Source organism: Typopeltis vanoorti, chromosome 19 (genome assembly GCF_054136105.1).
Source record: "Typopeltis vanoorti isolate ZY-2024b chromosome 19, IOZ_Tvanoo_1.0, whole genome shotgun sequence".
NCBI lineage: Eukaryota > Metazoa > Arthropoda > Arachnida > Uropygi > Thelyphonidae > Typopeltis > Typopeltis vanoorti.
In genome coordinates, this window is record NC_143567.1 from 28689970 (window position 1) to 28715836 (window position 25867).

General features: G+C 35.7%; 1 protein-coding gene across 6 annotated transcripts in view; it reads left to right on the forward strand.

Annotated features, from left to right (window-relative positions):
- Positions 1-25867, forward strand: part of LOC150095948 (palmitoyltransferase ZDHHC14-like) — a 291158-nt gene that overhangs the window by 155126 nt on the left and 110165 nt on the right. For 5 of the 6 annotated variants that reach the window (XM_090408860.1, XM_090408859.1, XM_090408861.1 and 2 more), the window contains one exon: positions 13771-13819. The exons of the other annotated variant lie outside the window; for it this stretch is intronic. In XM_090408860.1, the coding sequence (XP_090264986.1) occupies positions 13771-13819 (49 nt within the window). The remainder of the gene's footprint in view (positions 1-13770; positions 13820-25867) is intronic. 6 annotated transcript variants of the gene reach the window in all.

The window sequence follows — 25867 nt, forward strand, 5'->3', positions numbered from 1 at the left end:
TCATCAGCTATCATCAATAACACCCCTCCCCCCATTTTATTCTCTCTGTCCCTCCTAAACACACTATAACCTACACATTCTATCCCACTAACTATATCATCTTCCGTCAGCTGTGTTTCACTAATGCCAATAACCTGTGGCCAGGAAGAACCAATCAAGGCCAAAAATTCTTCCTTCTTTTTCCTAATATTCCTGGCATTGGTATACATGATGGTCCCTTTGTCCCACCGCTATCTTGATGCCTTATTCTAACTATCCCATTCCGATTTTTTGTCCTTAGTACTGGCTCGGGTACATTATATACATTCTTACATGCAACTGTCTCACTGATGTCCACATATTCACTTCCCCCCCCTCCTTGGTTGTTCTAGTTTCGCTGGTTCTGTACATCCATTTTCACTTCATTCAGCAACACTTTTTCTAGTCTCTGCACACCAAATCCATTCAAATGCAGGCCATCCATCTTGTATAAATCCTTTCGCCCATCAAACTCATTCCATACGTCCACGAATTCCACACCACACCGTCTGCATAACCTGCACATAATGTCATTTGTGATTATGGCCCTCCTTCTAAACTCCTCTCCGTCATACCGCGGCAACAGACTCACCATTCTAACTCTGTCATGCTTTTCGTTTGCTACCTTTAACAATACTTTCAAGTCCTCTCTCATAAAAAATTTATCTCCTTTCGATTTATTTGTACCCGCCACAACTATCAATTCTTTCACCCTCTGTTTTTGCACTCTAATACTCTCACTTACATCCTTAAATTTCGCACCTGGTAAGTACGATTTAGTTAAACTCCCATCTATCACTCCTCTTAATAACGAGTCACCATACAACACTCTTTCCTTCATTTCAGAAAATCACCCACTCTTACGCTTATTTTTCCTTTCAAACACTTGTTTATTTACGTTAGCCGAATCACTCTGGAAAGAGTTTTGCAGGTGCTCTAATTGCCACCGTGCATTTTGTATCACTGCACGCAGCCTAGTGATCTCACTCCCTACAAACGATTCCTGATTTTTTTCATCATTTAAACCATTTTCTCTCTCTGTATAGTTGCTTTCACTCTTTCTTTGATCACCGCTCTCATTGCCATCTTGTACAACATCGCGATTTCCTATCAATCCACTATTTTCACTCACATTCTGGCTTTCTTCAACCATAACTATCTCACAACCTGACACATACTTCAACTCCTCTCTTTGCTTACACTTTCTGCACATTCTCCCACCACTATCACTTTCAATCCAAACTCCAGCCTCATTCGGGAATGCATACATCCCACACACATCACATTGGACAAACTCCCTCACATTACAGTTTTTGAACAAAGGCGTCATATTTTTGGACGCCATTATCTTATGTCACATTGCCGCCATGTGCTATTCTATGAAATGTATCATTATAATACTAAATTAAATAAAATGGAATTCACACCAAAATCACACAGACACAACAAGCTAACAAAATTAGACAATATTATGTTATGATAAACAGTAATATGATAAACAGTAATAATAATATCACTGTTTTCAGAGAGCTTTCAGGAGCTCTCTGAAAACACTACACACCGTGTAGCCCTCTAGCAGCGATTCCTCTATGCATTAAGGGAATTTCGGCGATTCCTCTATGCATAATGCTGTGCATTAAGGGAAGGGTCACTACCCAGACCGGTTTCGACCTTTATTGAGGTCTCATCAGTGGGAGCCAGACCCAGAGGTGGTGATACTAAGGTGGAAGTAATGCAGAAGTCATATCACCATATACCAGTTGCCAAAAGATGTCAACACCTTATTACTAAAATTCTCTGGATTAGAGATAGTTGATGGAAGTTTTTTCACTTGGCTATGCTACCCATTATATATTTGGTTTAATCCTTTAAAGGTGGTATAAGTTCTGATCACTTGCCTTAGTATCCCATAATACAAAGCACATCTCCTTGCATACATGTATAATGCTATGCATTAAGGGAAGGGTCACTACCCAGACCAGTTTCGACCTTTTTTGAGGTCTTGTTTGATGAGACCTCAATAAAATCCTGAAAATACTTCAGGTGCAAACTTTGTTTGCTTACACTTGGATAAAGGAGTAAACCAAATATATAATTGATCCTATGTGAAGGAATATCTGGAGCATGGTGTGCCAATCCTGACTTGCCATACAGATGATTGCAGAAGTAATTTTTGTTTTTTTCAAGGTGGATGTTAACTGATTTACCAGTCTGTCCAAAGTAGGCTAAACTGCAAGCACAAGGAATTTGGGACAGACTGGTAGATCAGTTTGTTCAAAGTTGTGTGCCTATCATGGTTATCATTGTGCACAGAAAAACCAGTGAAATATAGCCTATATAGCTCATTGGAAGTGGTATTTGTACTCCTCATAATAATAATATTACTGAGTTTAATAAATGTATTTTTTTTTTCCTCTTGGTGTTGGTTATACCATTAAGCATTATTATGAACAATGAATGAGCTTCCAGAAAACTAGGATTTCTCTTTCAATCAAGACAAGGATGGGAATGGGGCCCTAAGAGCTCCCGCAAAATGCTTGACTCAATAGAAGAGGGCAATTAGATTTATTAATAACCCATCTCTTACCAACTCAGTCCATCCACTTTCACATAGGCATTTAGTTTCTGCAATAAGTGTGTCCTATAAATACTTCCATGGCAAATGTTCACATGAAATACCATCAATAATTCCCCTACTCAGTACTATGTCTGTTTGAACATGTGATGCTGCTGCTGCTGCCAACATCTCTTCCCATTTCAACTCAAAACCCACAGAACAAGTTTCTTTTCCTTCTCCTTCATCTCAGCTACTGCTGTATTATGGAACTGTCTTCCACCTTATGTGTTTCCCAAGGAATACAATATATAGGCTTTCAAATCACATGTAAACAAGTTTCTCCTTTCCCAACCGATAACTGTTACTTTACTTTAACTTCTGACAGAAACTGTGAGGTCAGGCAGATCATATCTCTCCATTTCTTTCTATCCTCCCAAATTCTTCCTTCATGAACAATGTGCCAGTTCAAGTTTCTCTTTTCTTGATCTTTTGTTATCTTGTATATCCACCTTTTCCAGGGTTGGTCTTTCTCTTGGTATCTTCACCTCAAATTATATTTCATACATCCTTAGTATTCTTTCTATGTTCATTTTCATTAGATGCCCAAACCACTTCAAGTGAGAGCTCAAAAGCATTTCTTCAACATATAAGTCCTAAACTATTCCTTAATGTCCACATTTCTTATTCTGGCTTTTCTTGGTTTTGCCAACATTGTCCTTAAAATTTTCATTTCCATTGCTTGTATTCTATTCTTGTCTCATTTTGTTCATCTCAATGTCTCTGCTGCATAAATCAAAATGGCAAAAAGTAAGTCCTATTAATCAAAAGCTTCCACTTAAGTGGGACCTCACCTGTCCCAAAATAGACTATTTACAAAAAGGTTTGACCTAGGAAATCTTCATTATTATTGCCTGGTCTAAACTTCCATTACTAAAAAGTATACTTCTCAGATATTTGAAGTTTGCCTTACTCTTCAAATCTTACCCATTGAATCTAACACCATTAATGTTTACATTTCCACTACGATTTAGTTTCTTCTGTAATTCTTTGTGAATGTGCCCAAATCATCATCATCTGCAAACACAGCTATTTCTCCTTTCTGGTCATTAACTGTATTTAGGAGAACACTATTCATCACCGCAGTGAATATCAATGATGATAACACACTTTCTTGTCGCAGCCCATTTTTATGTGTAACCCATTCCAAATATCACCAGAGTTGAATATCGGTACTATCAACATAAAAAAGCCTGATTGGCAAAGAAATGGAGCTAGCTGAGGAATTAGATAAGTACCAGATCAACATAATAGGGGTCGAAACAAAAAAGACAAAAACTGGTGAGATCTTTCTGAGCAATAAATACAAAATGTTATTCAGGCAATGACAATCAAGGAAAAGAAGGAGTAGCCATAATATTCAACACTAAATACGAGACTAATCTTCTTGAATGGCAGGCAGTCTCAAGTAGAATGATGTGGTCAAATATCAGAATGGGGAACTGGACAATGAGACTTATTTGTGCCTATGGTCCCACAGAAGGCTCTACTAAGATAGAAGTGATAGAATTTTTTGAGGTTCTAGAGAAAGCTACTGACACAATGAAAAATGAAAAGTTGGTCCTTGTTGGGGATCTAAATAGCAGAGTAGGAAGTGATTGTCAGACATGCAAAAATATTTTGGGAAAATTTGGAGAAAAGAACAAAGCTAATAATAATGGCAAATAAATACCTGTTGGATTTCTGCTCAGGACATGGACTGGTTATTACTAACACCATGTTCCAACATAAAAATGTGCATAAATTCACATGGAGAGATGAGGCAAGGAATAAGAAAAGTCTCATTGACTATGTTATTTTTTGATAGTGATGTTTTCTCCCTGGTGCAGGACACCGGAGTGTACAGAGGATTTGAAATTGGAAGTGATCACTATTTAGTCAAGAGCAGGATAAAATTGAATTTCATATTGAAAAGAATAACATGTAAGAAAGTTTAAAAGAGAATAAAAGCTGAGCAGCTCTCAGATGTGAACTGTAGACTAAAATACAAATATTATTCAAGAAAAAATGAAAGAGTTTGAGAGCAGGAACCAAACTTTGGAGATTCAGTGGCAAACCCTGAAGAAAACAGTGATTTATTCAGCCAGAGAGGCATGTGGTGAGGTTTTGTGCAAGGATAGAAAAATCAGAACTCCATGGCGGACACAGAAAGTAAAAGAGGCAGTGAAGGAAAAGAAGAAAGCATATCAAAAGTTCCTGGCAAATAAGTCAGCTTGTGCTCTTAGAGAATACGGAGACAAATGTAAAAAAGCTAAACACTGTGTAAAACTAGCTAAACAAAAGTCATGGGAGGACTTTGGCAAGAATATAGAAAATAAATATCAAGAAGGTGGCAAAATATTCTGAAGGTTATTGAAGAAGCTCAGAAATGGAGGAAAGAGTGCTTTAAAAGGTATTAGAGATGATAAAGGTGACACGAAAACTGGAGAAAAAGATATCCTTGAAGTATGGAGTAATTACTTTGAAAAATTGCTAAATGAAACAAGCAGTGATAGCACAGTGGTAAAAAACACTCAACAGACATATAGTCAGGAATACATATCCATACTTGAAGTAGAAAAAGCCATCAATGGCTTGAAATGTGGAAAGGCACAGGAGTAGATGATATTTGACCAGAAATGCTTAAGTATGGTGGTATAAAAATCTTACTGTGGCTGCACTGCATAGCCCAGAAGGCGTGGACAGAGGGACGAATTACCGATGATTGGAGTAGAGCTCTAATAGTATCCATATATAAAAAGGGAAATAAAACGGAATGTGAAAATTACAGAGGTATTTCCCTACCGACTGTACCTGGTAAGATTTATGCTATTATACTTGGGAAACGGTTGAGAAGAATTGTGGAAGAAAAGCTTGGTGAAGAACAAGCTGGATTCAGGCCAAATAGAGGCTGTCAGGATCAGATCTTCACTTTACGACAAATAGTGGAGAAATAATGGGAATATAGCAAAGATCTGTATTTAAGCTATGTCGATCTGGAAAAGTCATATGACAAGGTGCCAAGATAGAAGTTATTCAATACGCTACAGTTATGTGGTGTCAATGGGGCATTATATCAAGCAATACTTAGTCTTTATTTGAGTTGTAAATCAGCAGTTAGGATTGAAGGAAGTACATGAAGATGGTTTAATGTTAAATCTGGTGTGAGACAAGGACATACATTATCCCCTCTGTTATTCATTATCTATATGGATCATATTATGAAGGAAAGTGGTATTAAACCTGATATCAAAATTGAAGATGTTAATGTCAGCTCTTTGCTTTATGCGAACGATGTTATACTTATCTATAAATCCACTATGAGTCTGCAAGATTCCTTTAATAAATTGAATAACTGTTGTAATAGATATGATATGAAGGTCAGCAATAAAAAGACAAAGACAATGAAAATAGGCAGAATCATTGAAAATGTCAACTGCGTTGTGAATGGAGAACCTGTGGAACAAATAAAACATTTCACCTACTTAGGCATGATTTTTAGTGAAGATGGTAAATTAAATATGGAAATAGACAACAGAATAAACAAAGCTGGTATGGTAGGAAGTCAATTGAATAAATTCATATGGAATAAAAGAGAAATTAGTCAGAACACTAAATTAGCTGTATACAAGACAGTGTTCAAACCAGTTTTAACTTATGGATCTGAGAGCTGGGGCAGAAGTAAAGGACTTAACCAAAGACTGGAGACTGCAGATATGAGAGTCCCGAGAAAGATTAGAGGCGTGAACAGATGGTATCAATGGCAATATCGTATTAAAAACGAGGATATTAGGAAAGAACTTGATATTGTCAGCATCCAGGAATGCGTTAACAGAGCTAATCTCAGGTGATATGGTCACTTAAACAGAATGGGCGAGGAAAGATTAGCAAAACAAGTGTTTTCCACCAGGTTGGCAGGAAAACGACCCAGAGGAAGACCAAGATATAGATGGATTGATATGATACAAAGTGCCTTAGATGATAGAAATATAAGATCTGATAACGTTGGAGTCTTGACAAGTAACAGACTGATTTGGAGGAAAATTGTAGATAGGAAGTTAGTAATGATGTAAATTTTTCATGTAGTATTATCATCCTGTACATCCCTTTGAGGGTACATGGCAGGAATTTGATGATGAACCATTCCAAATTACCAAATTTAGTTTTCACAGTTCTTAGACTTAATATACATATTCTTTTATATATATATATATATATATATATATATATATATATATATATATATATATATATATATATATATATATATATATATATATATATATATATATATATATATATATATATGCCTATCTTTTCCAAACTTCCCAGACTTTTTCCTATTGAACCAAATGAAAGGCTTTTTCCAAATCAAGAAATGCCAGAAACAGACTTTTTCCAAATTCCTTTTCTTTCCATAATTTCTCTTGCATTAAAAATCAGATCAGCAGTTATGATTGCCCTTTTCTGAAACGAAACTGCTCTTATTTTTGTTGTCATTATCCTTTCATGAAGCTTTGCACAGTGACACAATAATGTTATTCCTCTATAGTTACTACGCTCCTTTCTTGAGTTTCCTTTATATATTGGAACAGTAATCCCCTTGGTACAGTCATCAAGTATCACCTTCTTTCTCCAGATCAGTTTAAAGATGTCATATAACCATTTCAGTCCTGTACTATCAGAAGCTGTGATCAGTTCAGTATGCAAACCTTCTATCTGAGGGGATTTTCCATTCTTCATCTATTTTAATGCTTCTTTAACCTCTACCAAACTTATTCCTTATTATTTCTCTCATTACTCTATTCATTCCAGTTATTTCACTATGGCTTTCATCTTTATTTAAAGGATCTCTAAAATAACATTGCCACATCATCCAAATCTCTCTTCCAGTAGACACAAGATTTCCATTCCTATTTATTAAAAACCCTGGCTCCTCATATCTTCTTCTGTTCTTCAGTAGCCCATATAACATTTTTTGTTCCCATTAACATCTTCCAACTTATGTGTAAATTCAGCCTAGCTTTTTATCTTTTCCTCTTTAATTATTATTATTTTTGGATGGCTCTTTCTCTGATTATAAATAAGTCTCTCATCATTTGATCTAGTCCTTGTAAACTTCCAAAAAAAGTTTTATTTAACTTGACTACTTCTTTAACTTTCTCATTCCACCAACAGGCTTCTTTTCTTTTTTGGCTTCCACTTGTTCCTCCATACACCTCTTCTTCTATTCCCATTATATTTTGAAAATTTTCCCATTCCTCATCTACATTATCTTCAATTAACTCATGTGCCTAGGACCTAATTGAGACTCAAATTCTTGCTTTACTTCGGACTGTTTCAATGTTTATAACTTCAGCTTTCTACCTCTTTTTTATTCTTGCCATATTTGTCTTCCACATACATACACCTTAAAAGTGGCTGGCTATAAAAAGCTTATAATCTCCATCTAAAGCAACTGAAGGCAAAACTTTGATGTCCACAACTCCAGTCTTTATCGAGGATGATGAAATAATCTATTACTGATTGCAGCTCACCATTCCAACTATATCTTGTAATTTTGTGAAAGGAACCAGCTGTTTCAAATTTTGAGATCATTTCTTTGACCAAATCCAAATGGGCCCAAAATTTTTTTTACTCCTGTTCTTTCTTCTACAACCTGTGCATTAAGATCTCTGAAAATGATTATACTCGTATTCTGAATAACACTCTCTAGCTGTCCACGCGGCTAGCCTAGTGGTTACATGCTTTGCAACCATATGCCTGGGGAAAAGGAGCGTCCTAGGTTCGATTTCTGTCGGTGATGTGGAGAGCTTAAGGATCTTCCTCAGCCATAGCCAAGTTAGCTGGTCTTGTGCGTGGACAGTAGATTTTTTCCCCCCCCAGCTTATTCTGGGACTTTTCCTCTGGCAAAGCAGGCAAACCGGACTCATGAACAAAAAACTTCAACAGACATGGGATACTACTGGGAACAAGGAACAACCAAACTATTCCGCAGGATTATCAGTTACAGAAACTTACGCGATAAAATGTGTAGGCCTGCACGAAAGCATAACATACGAGCTGTTCTTTAAATAATCTCTTTTCCTCCATATCTAAACCTTCTTGTAGTGCATATACCTAGATAAGTGAGATTTGTTTTCCATTCCATTCAAATACAAGCCTCGTTATTTGTCACTAATTCCTCCACGCTCTGTGAATCTTCGTTTACTTCTTTACTAATGATAAAACTGGCACCTTTTTTTTGGTCATATATATGGTCATATTGAGCATTATATGTGTCTGCAAAGATATGTGCTTTGCATTATTGGATACCAAGCCAAGTGATGTGAAGTCATTAGCTACTATATACGAGTTGCACCAGTCCTGAAAATACTTCAGGTGCAAACTTAGTTTGCTTGCACTTGGATAAAGGATTAAACCAAGTATATAATTTCTCGGTATCTTTAATTTATTGACACCATTTTTTGATTGGTCATTGCTCCTTTCAGAGCAAAACAGTCTTATCTTAAATTATTCCTTCCTTTTTTTTCCATTTTGTCTCGCTCACACCCAAAACATCTAATTTCCTCTTCATCACAATATTCACTAACTCCCCCTCTTTACCTGTAAGGGTCTTAGTATCCTTTCCAGTCCAGGTTGTTTACCAATTAAATCCATCCAGCTTTTATTCCTTTGATTTTTTTAGCTTCAACAAATCTACTGCCAGCTTGTAGAGAGACCTGTCACAGCTTCAGCCTACCAGGTAAGGCAAACACCTGGGAGAAAAGGCAGACTCCCACTGCAAGAAAAAAAAAAAAAAAAAAAAAAAAAAAAAGATTCATCCTCCAGCCCTCAAGATACTAATAGCATTGGGGAGAAGGAGCAAGAAGAAAAGAAAGAAAAATTAGGGATCAGTCTACAGATAATATAACAGATGTATATTACATGAAGTAAGGTATAGTCCAGAATTAGATACCTTGGGTTTGTCACTCCCAAACTCACTAAAGTGAGCCCTTCAGGTGATTTTCTAATTTTTATTATTAGCTTGGTCCACCTTTGCTACGAGTTGCCCGGTGTTGTACTGCCTTACCCCAGTCCTGAAGATATTTTCAGGTGCAGACTTTGTTTGCTCACACTTGGATAAAGGGTTAAACTAAATTTATTTTATTATATTCAGTTTATTGAGTCAACTACCATTTAAAGTAAAGACTTTAATAATAAAATTCTACACTTCAATCTTTATTGTTTAGCATAATGCAATTTATATAACATGCCATTTCTATGGAACCTGACATCCGTGTCATACGAGGGTTACTTGTATATATAAAGGATTCTGGGCAAAATACAATAAGTCATTATTGTATTTTTCCCAGTACATACAATGGTAAGCTACATCTTAAACTACTTAATCTGTCTAGCTTGACATCTTGTGGTTAAAAATAAAAGAATAAATTACATTAATATTTTTACACAAAAAAATTACATCAGTCAGTCAGAATTTTCTTATTTATGACTTTTTTTTTTTTGTCATCATACTTTTAGTCTTGATACTTTATATTACTGTAATCATTCATTGGATTGACTTATTGTATTTTCCCAGAGTCCTTTATATATATATACAGGTAACCCTCATATGATGCAGATGTTAGGTTCCATAGAAATGCCGCATTATATAAATCGCGTTATGCAAGACTCAGATCACATAGAAAAAGTAGGGTTATGTTCCGAAATAGTTTTTTTTTTAAATTATGTAAACAACAATGACGTATCCAACAAAAAATATTTTTATTTAATTCAGGTAATTCATGTAAGTTAAGAAAACATATAAACTATGAAACAAATAAATAGTATAAAATTATAAAAATTACAACTTGTATGTAAACTTCATTGCACATAATGCATAAATATTTTAGGCAAAATAAAATAAAGTGCATATTTTAATCGTCATCACTGTCTTCAAAATGAACATTTCGTAGATGTTCTTTATTTACAAGTGGCCGGACATCATCATCACTTGAAATCTCTTGGACATCATTTGTATAATTCTTATTGCATACTTTGGCTGGTTTAGTTATCAAGAAGTCAGTAATAAGACCTTGCTTGCCACTATGCTGTAATTTTTTTATTAATTTCATAATATGGAGCTAAACAAATATCCAATTGTCTTGTGAATTTTCCTGAGCACTCCATTGAGGGATCATTATCCGTAAATAACTTCCTAACTTTCTTGCTATGTCCATTCCTTCTGCTAATTACTTTGAACTAAATTCCTTAACGGATTCATCACAATCAAAATCTTCGGCAGAACTTTCCCTCAGTTTGGTTCGACGTCATCTATTAATTGTACCAGTTCTTCCTCATTTAAATCTGTTTCCCCATCAATTACTTCACTGATTTCATTTTCAACCATATCACAAAAGCCCTCTCCACCAAAAATGTGTGCACCGTTTATTATACGACTTAGCTCGGCATCCACTGGAGGTACGAAGTTTTTTTTAGAATGGCTTCAGGCCATATTTTTTCCCAGCAAGCATTCAGTGTAGAGGGTTGTAATTCCTTAATGGACAAAGGAATAATTTTCACACAATTCAATATTGAAAACTCTTTCCATGCTTGAGGCAGTGTCATGTTTGGATTAGATTCCATTTTTTTCCAAAATTAATTGGAATGTTCAACGAATATAATATAAGTGAAGTAGTATTAGGTGGCAAAAAAGTTATTTTAATATTTGGATGGTTAAATTTGTTGGGTGGCCTGGTATGTTATCTGAAATTAGTAGAATTTTGAAGTCGATATTCTTTTTCTTTGTGTAACTTTCTACATCAGGTACAGAACACTTGAAAAATCAATTTTCAAATATTCTAGCTGTAACCGATGCCTTTTTTGTTGGCCTGCCAATAAACAGGTAGGGTGGACATCGAGTTCTCTCATAGCATGAGTATTTCAGGATTGGTTAATAAACATTGGTTTTTGTCATGTAATCACCTGATCCATCACTACAAAACAGTAGAGTAATTCTATCTTTGGAAACTTTGAAGCCAGGAGCTGATCTTTCATTTTTCGAAATATAGGTACATTTTGGCATTTTTTTCCAATATAACCCAGATTCATCCGAATTGAACACTTGGTCTGCACTATCATCACCTTTTCAATGATTTTTAAAAGTTCTCCTGGGTATTTCTGAGCACTTCTATGTCTTCTGATGCTGATTCTCCTTGGATTTTAAGATAATGCAAAGAAAACCACTTTTTAAAGTTTTCGAACCAACCCTTACTGGCACAAAATCCATGCTGAGAGCTTTCTTCTGAAGAATCTTGATCAAGTTCTTTTAAATGTTTATAAACTTTCAGATCTTTTTGTTTAATAAGATTTCCATCCAAAGGAATTTTCTTTTTAGTGCAATCTTCTGTCTGATTCATTAGCGATTTCTTTATTTGTTTCATTAGAATATCGCGTAAACGAGCAATACCTTTGCACTTACCGTTGACCCAGCTAAAACACTTTCTTGGATTTTATGTTCATTCTGTTTGATTGTTCGAATTGTTGATTCATTTAAATTCAGAGTCCTTGCAACAACTCCTGTTTTTTTTTTTATTTTACAACCGATTCAAGATTTTAATTTTTTTTTCGAGAGAAATGAATTTTCTCTTCAATGTTGGTTTTTTCTCCTTTCGTTGCAGTTTTAGTGGCCATTACTGTAAAAATAAATTTTTACATAAAAAAAAAGCATTACATATTGCATGTAACTCACCAGAAAATAAACTGCTCAGCTTGAGATTACTACACTTATGATTTTTAATGCACTTTCCTGGCAGAAAACGAAGACAATTTTCAAAATAATCAATTGACGTACATGCATGCTAAAGGGTATTTCTTCTAATATAAATTCATTTCTTATAACTATATGCTCGATATGGGCAGACGCATATCAAAGATATGCGTCTGCCCATATCGAGGGCAGACAACACGTCTGCGTTATATCGAAACCGTGTTGTATAAGTACCATGTTATACGAGGGTTACCTGTGTGTGTGTGTGTATAAAGGCCCTTACTTTTGTAAGGTCTCTTTATGCAATCTGAAAATGTGTATTTTTTTCAGGATTGTATATATGTTGTCAGAAACTTGAATCTTTGTATCCTGTCATTTTCGTTTAAATTGGTTTTATGAATGTTTCACATGCTTCTTTAAATTATCTTTCCTGCCATGTTTTTGTGTGGTGTAAGAATTGGGTACCTTTTCAATCAGTTCTATGGAAGATCTCCAGTGCATGGTTGAAAGGCCTGTTTTTCCATGGTGGATTAGGTGGATATGGTTTCACCAATGTAATGCAAGTTACATGTACATTTAATTTGGCATAGATCAAACTACTGGATTACATAATATAAAGTATCAAGAAGATACAGGAACCAGGTATTATAAATAAGAAAATCTTGATGGGCTGATGTAACTACTTAATAATCTTACTTGAATGTTTTTGCAAAAATTTTAATGCAATTTAATTTAATTTTTTATTTTATTTATGTTAACCACAGGAGCTCAGGCTAGACTGATTTAGTAGATGTGATGTAGCTTATTATGGTATGTTACTGTAATGTAGTCGTCTATATAAATGTATTTTTTCTGAAGATGACCTTAATGTAAAGGACAAAATGTAGTTTTATTATTAAATTTTTTTTTTATCAAACAGTGGTTGACTCCATAATTGGATGTAATGAGTGCTGTTCACCATTTAATTTCACTGAATGAAAGTATTTAATTCTTAGCTCACACAGAGTACAGATGTATTATAGATTTACATTAATAAAATGTAAATGTATAATACATTAATAATTTAAACCTATTATTATTAAATCCATAATACATTAATAATTAATCCTAGACTTTCACTTTGTGCATGATATGATTTGAATTTTATTTGATCAAAATATGACATCCTGTAATACTGATTTGCTTTTAAAGTGAAAATAAATTTTTTGATATACAGGAAACCTCATGATCAGAAAATTATCTGTTGTAACACATAATATAATTTAGCATTATAATGCAATATAATTCACTGTAATTATAATAAATGGTATATCTTCTCAATAATTCATAAAAAATATAAATCTCTTTAACATTTAATAAAAATATAATTGATCATCTGTTACTAGATAGCTCTTTTTATATTTTACAGTATCACGAAAGTCAACATTCCTTGATGCAGTGAAGGAGTCACCTGCTAGATATCCTTCAGAGTATTTTAAATGAAATAACAAAAATTAAAAAATAATAAAATTAAATATCATGTAGCTATCATCATCAAATTACTGACATGTACTGTCATGGGGTGAACAGGATATTATAATAGTACTATATGAAAAGGTTGCATCATTATTTACTTCTTATCAACTTTCCTCTAAAAAAATAATCTGTTATCTGTCAGGACTCCAGTGTTGTCAGATCTTATATTTCAGTCTTCCAAGGCACTTCTTACTGTATTAATCCTAGATTTTGGTCATCTTGGTTTTCCTCTCCCATTTTGTTTAAATACCCATACTACTCTAGAGTAGCTCTGCTGCTCACACATTCCTGAATGCTGACAATATCAAGTCCCTGCCTAATATTCTCCTTTATAATATGATTCTGCCACTAGTGCTATCCATCATTCATCTAATTCTTCTCAGAACTCTTAGGTGTCTGGTCTTCAGTCTGATCAAGTGTTTTATATTGATCAAGTGTTTTCTGATCAAGTGTTTTATATCTAACCCAGCTCTCAGATCCATAAATTAAAATCAAAACATTGTGTTGTACTCAGATAATTTAGAGTTTGACCAATGTCTCGCTTATTCCATATTTATTCAGTTGGGGGTTGACTTCCTATCATACCAGTTTTGCTAATTCTGTTGTCTGTTTCCATATTATTTAGTTGCCATCTTCTTAAACATTGCCTAAATAGTTGAAATGTTTTACTTGTTAGAGCAATTATTCAATTTAGTTGGGAATCCAGCAGACTTGTACAGGATCAATTTAGGAGTATAATATCATCTGCATAAAGAGCTTAGGTTAATATCTCCAATTTTGATATCAAGTTTAATGCCACTTTCTTTCATAATCTGATCTATATAAATGATGAATAATGGTAGGGATGATGTGCATCCTTATCTCAGACCTGTTTTAACAAACTTTACCATATCTCCTTCAGTTCTAATTGTGGACTTACAACTCAAATATGGACTATGTATTGCTTGATATAATGTCTCATTTAAACAGATCATAGTAGTATTTTGAGCAGCGTTTCTCTTAACATATGTCTTCTCCAGATCTATAAAACTTAGAGATTCTTGTTGTATTCCCATCATTTCTCAACTGTTTGTCTTAAAGTGAAAATTTGATCATGACGACATCTATCTGAACCTGACTTGTTCTTCTCCAAGTTTCCCTTCCACAATTTTCTTAGCCTTTTATCAGGAACACTGTGTAAAGACATTCCTCTGTAGTTTCTGCATTGTTTATTTCACTGTTTATAAATAGGCACCATGATAGTTTTAATCCAGTTATCTAGAAATTGACACCCTGAATGATGCAGCGTAGCCACTGCAAAAATTTTATACTTCCATATTTGACCATTTCTGATCAGATATCATCTACTCCAGCTGCTGCTGTTCCAAATTTTTGGTTTCTAATGGTTTATCCTACCTGAAATATTGATATCTACCTGACTATTTCTCTTAATTTTTTCCCACCTCTGTTCTTTCACTGTTTATCTTATTTAATAATATACATACTGGCCACTGAATTAGAAATTCCGCAGAAATCAGTGGTTGCAACTGCCCATATCAATCCTCTTCAATTCTCTGAGCATATTTCGGTGAGATATGGGTCAGGAACAGCCTTCATTAAATGCTTTGGTCAATGCTGCACACAGTTATATGTTCTATGACTGTACAAGCCTTCTCAGATGACAGCAATCTTGTTCCTGGCAGACTGTCTTATGACCACAGTTACACCTCTTAGACAAGCAATGTGGGTTATTTTTCCACTGATTAAACCCCTGGGATATCTCACCTTTTGAGAAATGTTACATCTTGGTTCCAGCCAGGTGGACACCCACAATAAGCCCTTTATTCACCTCCAAAAGATCCTTTGCTTTCCCATTGTGATCACCACTATTGACAGTTACTGACCAGCAACATTCTTAAATATTGTTAAAGATACCAAGCAATTTTATAAGCTAGGTTTTAATCCTTTTTTCCCAAGTAAGTCAAGTTTGTGCCTGCACATGGTGCAAGTCTGAGGCAACTTGTGGTAAAGGTGGAGTAAGATCCGATCACTTTCCTTAGTATTTTCCCCTAATGCAAAACACATCCCCTTGCAGAGATGTATGATGCTATGCATTAAAGGCAAGGGCCACTACCTAGACTGGTTTCTACCTTTATTGAGGTCTCATCAGTGGGAGCCAGACCAAAAAATGCCAAGGGTGAAGTAATACAGAGCTTATAAATTTTACCTAAACAAGTTGCCACAAGGTGCTTTGACCCTATTAAATAAAAATCTCCGGATGAGAGTAAGATGTAGAAAGTTTTTTAACTTGGGTATACTATGTTAAAGATAACAAGCAGTTTTTTAATATAGGTTTTAATCCTTTCTTCACAGTAAGCAAACAGACAAGTAAGTCAAGTTTGTGCCTGCACATGGTGCAAGTCTGAGGCAACTTGTGGTAAAGGTGGAGTAAAATCCGATCACTTTCCTTAGTATTATTCCCTAATGCAAAACACATCCCCTTGCAGAGATGTATGATGCTATGCATTAAAGGCAAGGGCCACTACCCAGACTGGTTTCTACCTTTATTGAGGTCTCATCAGTGGGAGCCAGACCAAAAAAATGCCAAGGATGAAGTAATACAGAGCGTATAAATTTTACCTAAACAAGTTGCCACAAGGTGCTTTGACCTTATTAAATAAAAATCTCCGGATGAGAGCAAGATGTAGAAAGTTTTTTAAGCTAGGTTTTAATCCTTTTTTCCCAGTAAGCAAACAGACAATAAGTCAAGTTTGCGCCTGCACGTGGTGTAAGTCAGAGGCAACTCGTGGTAAAGGTGGAGTAAGCTCAATCACATATATAAAAAATAAAAAACTTTCTAATTCTTAAATATTGCCTAGAACACGTGGTGATACGCATGACCAATTGTTTTTCATATACACTGCATTAGTGATGTTCACATACATCTGCATAAAGGTTTCTAGTTCAGTGGCTGGCATGTGTATCTTGATTATTTCGTTTAATAATCTTTCATAGTAATTACTTCAAACATCCAGAATGTCCTTATCTTCAGTTTTTACGTCACCTTTATAATCTCTGATTCCTTTTATAGTATACTCTTTCCTCCATTTCTGAGCTTTTTTCAATAACGTCCATACCAATTTTATATCTTCATGATATTTATCTTCCATGATTTTCCCATGACTTATGTTTAGCTACTTTTATACATAATGTTGCATTTTATGTTCTGTGAGAGTATATGCTAAGTTACTTTTTCAAAATTCTTTTAACATCGTGATTCCACCACAAAGTTCTGATTTTTTATCCTTACAGACAACTTTACTATATTTCTCTCTGGCTGATTAGGCACTTCTTCCTTCAGATTTTGGCATTATCTAGAAATATTTTTATCTGAGTTTACAATTTGACTTTGAAAGCTGCTTTACTTTGATTATTTTTTAAAACTTTGCACATTTTTCATTTTAATTCATGCATTTTTTTTTCTTTTTATCTTACTTAGCACTAAATGATAGGTTTTTTTTTTTTTATATATATTTCTGTATTTTTTGTTTTCTTATCTGAATCCTAGCTATGAAAACTGTAAGCCTATCATACTTGATCTAGAAATCCTGCTGTAGAGACTAAACATGGAGAAGTGAATTGGTATGAAAAAGTTCCTTCACTTCTCCAGTAAACAGGATTTTGATTATTATTATCTGATACCTTCAGAGGATCAAAAACTCATCGAGGGACACCATTGATCATCCAAACCAGCTGCCATACTTTCTCTTAAACTCATTCACACTGAATGCACTCACTCAGTTGCTCTGTGAGAGGAAAATTCAGCTCTCGCCCTTTCTTTACTACACACACTTCCATGGATTCCCCTTTGTCTTCTCTCTACTTTCCATATAACAAAAAATTTCAACACTCGATAACCTATAACACCCTTTGCAAAGTTTATAGACCTTTGCTATATCAACCCTCTTTTTTTCCTGTTTACTAGGGTCTGCAGTCCACATATTCTCAATCTTTCCTCATAATCTACATTCCATAATCCTAATATAATCTTTGTAACTCTTCATTGCACATTTACCACAATTTGTTTATCCTCTCTAAATGCAGGAGACCAAATCTGCCCAGTAATAGGTGCAGTCATATCAAGGCCTTGTAAAGAGGTAAAATTATTTCCTTATCCTTGTATGTCAATGTTCATTTCAGCATCGCAATTATCCTCTGAATTGTATTTATAATTTTTGCAGTGTGACCTTTGAACTTTAAATTCCTATCCATTGTAACTCCAAGATCCCTAACCTTGTCAGTTTCTTGTAGCATAATTTCACCAATATAAAGTGCTGTTGGAAATCTAATCATGCCAAAGTACTTAGCTTTACACTTACTAACATTGAATTGATAGCCATTTCATTTTCCCATTGTTTCAACTTATTCAAATCATTTTGCAACTGCTGTATATCAGTAGCATCCCTGATTGCCATACATATCTTTACATAATCATCAGTAAACATCTTTCAAGTTCTTCAAGTTCTTATGGACCTTTGCCATATCACCCCTCTTTTTCCTGTTTACCAGGGCCTGCAGTCCATGTATTCTCAATCTGATCCCTAAGGAACACCACTGGTCACCTTAAATCTTGTATATTCACCCTCCTCTCCCATTTCCCACTTTCTGATACCTGTTAGTCAGCCATCTACCTATCCAAGTCCATAGTTTATATTATAATCCCATATTCTCCAGCTTATGCAACAGCCTTTCATGTGGTATCCTATCAAATGTCTTAGCAAAATCCGACAGTATCACAGGCTATCAATTCCTGTTATCCAACTCAGCTCTGTAATATTATTATAAAATATGAGAAATTACTAAAACATGACCTCCGTTTAGTAAACCCATACCGTTCCTTTCATAGTATAGGTTGTCTTTCAACCCGTTTCTGTATGCAAGTTCTTACCAACTTCTCTAAAATCTTCACCACCACCCATAGATACCAATAGGTTGATAGTTAGATGCATTAGATTTTGCACCACATGTGAACAACAGAACTATCATACAGTCTTTCATTCCATTCAAGTTTTACAAACATGTTAAGTGCTAAGCCAATTTGGGTGAACATTACTTTAGCATACATGCTGATATCCCATCTGACACCCTATTGCTGAGTACTCATGCAGCTCTTTCTCTCTTCATCCAATGTAGTAGTAGTAGCACTGTGTGCCATGTTACGTACACTTGGTTGATATATCCGTGTGTTGAGGCTTAAGTGCTGTGAAGAATTCATGTTGGTGGTTAATGGAATATTATCAGCACTGAGAAAGGATTAAAACTAATTTTAATGCTTCCAATATTTCGTCTCAGTCACAGAGACATCTTCAGGTATTACAAAAAACTTTTTGTAACAACACACACAAATACAATACAATGATAAGTAAAACAAGTGAGTGAAACTAAAGTCCTATCTAGGTGGTGCACCCTCTATGGGCATTTGCAGGTGGCCTAGGATGTAAAGAGGGATCTCTGATAATTAATGTTGCTGCAGATGTATGACTAGTGTTCTTCTAACCGGATGATCTGCCTGTCTGTCCGAAGTAAGTCAGCTTACAGGAACAACGCAATCTTATACTCCAGGCACTGAGAGAGGAGGGAGCTGATCTTTGGTGAAATGGATAAAGATAGTAAGTTTACAGTGGGGGCTTAAAAGCTGTAGGGAGGTTGTACTTTTTTAACGACCTGACTATTTTTTCTGATGTGCCATGGATGTAAGGTATGGTGATGACATTTCTGAAGTCCTTCTGAAGAGATGTCAGAGGAAAGGACTTCATTATTTCTTTAATTGTGTAATCACTGTAGCCATTGGAAAGGAAGGTGTTGTGTATATGTTTGAGTTCGGTTGAAAGAGTGGTTTCACTGGAACAAAGATAGTGGGCTCTGTTGGTTAGAGTTTTAATAATGCCATATTGCTGAGAGGGGTGGTGGGAGAGTTTGTGAATATATCTGCCTGTATGAGTAGGTTTTCTATATACAGAGAAAGAAAGGTTACCATTAGGAAGGCGTGTTACTAAGGTGTTTAGGGAGGGTAAACTATTATTATTTTCTTTCTATTTATCTTTATTTATCTAGTTATTTATCTTCCAGACAAGTCTCTGCCCTCAGAAAATTGTGGAAAGAAAAAAGTATCGTCATCACCAGAGCTGATAAGGGTAATGCCACAGTAGTCCTTAACGTATTAGAATATAATTGAAAAATAGACATTATTCTCCGGGATCACGCTACCTACATACCACTTGAACATGATCCCACAAAAACTCAAGTTAAAAAATTAAAAAACCTACTTAAAAAAGTGTCCTCCTGGTCTCCTGACATTACAAAAAAACTCAAACCTTTTGGTTCTCATTCCCCCCCAGATATATGGTTTACCTAAAATCCACAAACCTAATTCTCCCCTAAGACTTATAGTAGGTGCCACTAATGCACCTTCCTACAAATTGTCAAAGCAGCTTGCTAACTCTCTTCCCCCCCCCCCCCTCACTGGTCTTTCCACATCTTATGTAAAAACACTACCCACTTTAAAAACTTAATTGAAAATCTTACTTTAAATAATACAGACATATTGGTCAGCTTCGACATCGTCTCATTGTTTACCAATATTCCCCTAAATGACCTTAAAAATCTTAAAAAACGTTTTTCCTTCTGCTATCTTAGAGCTCTTTTCCTTTGCCATCAAATCTGGTTATTTTTCTTGGGAGAACAAAATCTACAAACAGATAGAGGGAACTGTTGTGGGTTCCCCCCCCCCCATCCTTGCCAATTTTTGCAAGGATGGGGGGGGGGAGAATTTTGAAAAATGACCCATAGACTCTTCCCCCTTAAAACCTTCTATCTAGCTAAGGTATGTAGATGATGTGTTCTGTTTGGCCTCATGGCCCAGATGCATTGGACTCCTTCCTCAGTCATCTCAATACCTACATCCAAGAATCCAGTTTATGATGGAAAAGGAAAATAACAATAGTTTACCCTTCCTAGACACTTTAGTAACACGCCTTCCTAATGGTAACCTTTCTTTCTCTGTATATAGAAAACCTACTCATACAGACAGATACATTCACAAACTCTCCCACCACCCTTCTCAACAATATGGCATTATTAAAACTCTAACCAATAGAGCCCACAATCTTTGTTCCAGTGAAACCGCCCTTTCAACTGAACTCAAACACATACGCAATGCCTTCCTTTCCAATGGCCATAGTGATTACAGAATCATAATCAAGTCCTTCCCCATTCCCCCAACCATCTCTTCAAAAGGACTTCAGAAATGCCATCACCATACCTTATATCTGTGGTACATCAGAAAAAATAACCAGGTCGTTAAGAAAAGTACTCTTTGGATACTGCTTTTTGAACTCTTTAGATACTGCTAGATCAGTTATAATTTCCAGTTTTGTAGTTCAACATGTAACCTGCTCTGATACAGCTTTTAAGCCCCACCGTAAATTTACTACCCTTATCCGTTCTGCCAAAGATCAGCTCCTTCCTCTCTCAGTGCCTTGAGTATATAGAGTACCTTATTCCTGTAAGCTGGATTACTTCAGACAGACAGGCAGATCAGCAAACATCTGGTTATCTGCAGTCATGATTATGGTCAAATGTGGCCTTGCAGATCATGTTTTGGATACAGCCCACAGGATCTCCTGGGAAAAAACCACCATGCTTCACTATAGTAAATTCAAGAAAGAAAGAAAGACTGTTTTTTAAATATGCATCTGCACTCAGGAATCAACCTAATTTAAACAAATGCGGTTGCATAAAACTTCCCAAAATTTGGGAAACATTAATTATCAGAGCTCCCTCTTTACATCCTAGGCCACCTGCAAACGCCCATAGAGGGGCACATCACCTGGATAGGACTTTAGTTTCACTCACTTGTTTTACTTATCATTGTATTATATTTGTGTGTGTTGTTACAAAAAGGTTTTTGTAATCTCTGAAGATCTCTCTGTGACTGAAACGAAATATTGGAAGCATTAAAATTAGTTTTAATCCTTTCTCAGTGCTGATAATATTCCATTAAACCTCCAACATGGAAGGATTGATATATATATATATATATATATATATTATATATATATATATATATATATATTGGAAAAGTGATCACTCATTGATTGAACAATCTCATCAGTGGTTAACACAAAAGTACCATCTGCATTCAGTAAAGTTATTCTTCCACATTAATTCTTTCTTTTACTTATGGCATAACGATAAAATTCTTTTGAATTGCCTTTAGCCTGAATAGCGACTTTACTTTCATACTCCAATTTAGCTTCCTGCATGATAATCATAACCTTTCTAGCCTGCACTTCATAGTTCATTACTCTTCTCAATCTTATCTTCATAATATTCCTCCTGCATCCTCTTTTTATGGATCTCTTGGTTAATAAAATTGCACATCCATTTCACTCCCATCCAATTTGTTCTTTGAACTCTTTAGATACTGCTAGATCGGTTATAATTTCCAGTTTTATAGTTCAGCATGTAACCTGCTCTGATTGGAACCTCCATATAGTCAACTACTTTCCAGGAAAGTACAACATGATCACATCATTAACCAAGTCCTCCCTTCTAATGAAGGGAAGTCTTGGTTAATGATGTGATCATGTTGCTATGATCAAATCTAGCATGCTTTGACCTCAAGTTCTGAGGTCAAAGAGTGCTAGATTTCGAACTTCTTCTTTCACTCCTTCTTTCACATGCTGCTTGAGAAAGTTGTCTCACAACAGCACAATAAATGCTCTTGCATTCTTATCATAAGATTCCTCTTCTTAATGTAAATCATCCAAATTACTATTTGGGTAATTTACATTACTCATAATAATTATTCACTTAGTACCCATCAAAGTAATTTGGTGATGCAGTTTATTGTCCTCAGCAGCTGGACCCCCAGGTTTGTAGCAATGCTCCACAATATATTTCATCCTGTTAGTCTAGACTTCACTGCTAGATGGAACATTACTATTATTGCCTTCATCTATTTCTACCCTATCATATCACAAAGTATTTGTTACAATTAGTAGTATCCCCCCCCTCCTCTGCTCATATATCTTCTGTCCTTCCTAAAAATACTCTACCCTTTACACTCAATTCCAGTTACTACATCTGACTCTGAGAGCTAGGTTTCACTAATTTAGACAAAAATGTATTCACCAAGGCAACAAACTCTGTTCCTGGTTAGAGGTTCCTGATGCTCCTGGTATTTGTATAGACATCACAGTTACCTCCTGACTCTTTTGTATACTTACATATGCATTCTGCTTGACTCATTTGAGCAACTTTCTCTTTTCCACATCCAAACACACTCAAAAAGTCTGAACCCAAAGCATACATTTCCACCTCCTTCACCAGATTGCCATACTCAGTGACATTCATATCATTGCTCATTTGCATACCATAGCTGAACTTACATGCATTCTCACCATTCCTTCCATGATGATTAGTTTCCCTGACTCTGTACATTAAGTCTCAACTCAAATAATTTCTCTATGCTCTTGATGACATATCCATTCAAGTGCAGGCCCACCCTCTTATAGATGTCTTTCTTTTCTACCATTATACACCTGAGTGTTGAAATCCATCTAAGGACAAACACCAATATCAATGCCCATGGGATTTACACCCCTGGCTTGTTGCTAGGAAAATAGGTTTGCTAATCACTTGACCAGCCAGGCAAGTAAATCCTCTCTCTACTCTTCTCCCACACACTGTGCCCAATAAATAAACTACAGATATCAGCTTTCCTCTTAATAATCAGAATATAACCTCATCAAACATATCTGATTTCATGCTGTGAATGCTCTCATGCAGCCACTTTTAGCTTCATGTTCTTTGGTACTGTAATAGTGCCAAATGGAATGCTTTATATTTCTCCTCTCCCTGGGTTGAGTACTGCTTTTGCCCTGATCCTAACTCCTAAATAGCTGAAATAATTCTTACTGGAATGAGTGCATTTATTCCCATTTTTCCAAAAGCCCACTTATACAAATCTTGGTTTACCAACAAGTTTGCCAAGTCATTCCAAGAAAAGAAATCAGCATATCACAAAGTGGACTTTATTATTATTTGTCACCTCCAGGGAATCCAAAGACTCATCGAGGGAGAGCATCTACTCTACAACTCTGCTTCTACCACTCACAATCCTCCAACTGACCGCAATTATACCAATGCCGACCACCACTACTAGTATTTCCACAGACAATCACAAACATCCATGCCCACGATGGGATGTTTGCGATTGTCTTCAAATCATATCTCTAACATCCCACTGAGTCTACAGTGCACCACACAACAGATCCTAAAGATTATCAGCAAATCCTAATCAGACTTTAATTCTAACATCCCACTGTATCTACAGTGCACCACAGAACGGATCCAAAAGATTATCAGCAAATCCTAATCAGACTTTGAAAAGGCCATAGAAAACTTGCCTCCTACTTAGATCATAGTTCAAGTGCTCCAGTTCCTCTCTGTAGCACAATTGTGTGTGCAACTTTGACCCATCCATGTTTCTACCTTGCTCACATCCATATGGTGTTACTATAACATCATCAAAAGATAAGACCGACTTCCTAACATCATTATTTTCCTCCCTCTTCATTGATGATCAAGGCAGAATATATCCACTCTATTGAGAAATGCTTACTGCATGCCTCATATGGTTTTCCAGAGAATCTCAGATAGCGTGGATACCAACAAAACTTCTAGTCCTGCACCTTCTCTCAGTTGTGCTTAAAACTTGTGGTGCTTGAGAACTAATGCCCATCCTATATTTCTTCAAAATTTTCATGCTCATCTGGCATCTACCCTACATCATGGAAATAAGATTATATACAACCCAGCCATAAGAAAGGAGAGAGAAAGAGAAATCAGTCCTCTGACTATTGTCCCATTTCATTCACATCAGTTCAATCAAAAATAATGCAAAAGATCGTCAACTTTCTACTCCACTTCCACCTAACAGATTACTTAACCACCAGTGTGAATTCCAAAACTCTCAGTACACAGCAGATCTCTTCACCAGTATTACCATTTCTGGAGACATGCTATGGAAATATGGTGAAACTCGGGTAGTTGTATTAAGTATTTCCAGTATGTGATCACTTCTGATTAGAAGACCTACTTATGAAATTATCATTTTATTCGTCTATCTACTTTTGTTCAGCCTTTGCATTTCGATTGCAAATTTTCTCTGTCTGAAATAGTTACCCTGGGGCTCAATAATTCCATCTACACTCTTTCCTTTTCACAAATGATGTTCTATCACTAAACTCAAATCCTATCCATCGTTTTGTTGATGACAGTATTCTCCATCCCTCTTTTACATTTGACAAGCCTTGCAATGTTTGTATATCCCAAGCTACAGGATCTACCATAATCGATGCCTTAAACATTGATCTCCTTGCCATATTTCAGTGGGCTGAAGACAACTTGTCAGTGCGACAAAACATAATAATCCTGTCTTAATTCACACAAGAATGGCCACGCTTCATGTCTACCCACACTGTTGATAATACTGAAAAGACCACTCGAGATCAGATATTTCTTCTTGGACTGACTTGTACCTCTAGCCAATCCTAGTATAACACAAGCATCCATAAACTCCTCTGTCTCCTTAAAACTAAGCGTTCTTTTCTACTGCAGTTCCTTTCACCTGTAGTAGTCCTGACACTTAAATCCCACTATAAATCCACTTCAGAATAGAGCAGTGTAGTTAATTAGTAACCCCCTCCTTTTTCTCTCAGTTGCCATCTCACATGTACTGCTTATGCCTCTCCTACAGGTATTTTCATGAACACTGTTCTATCCTGCAGACAGATGTCATTTCTTCACTTTCCCACAAGACCAAAAACACAGCAACAGCTAGTCAAAATTGATTCACTCTCCAGTTCCAACCATATCACACCAACTTCCTTTTGTCCTCTTTCCTTCCATCTATCTCAGTTCTTTTGAATAGTATTCCTCCATAG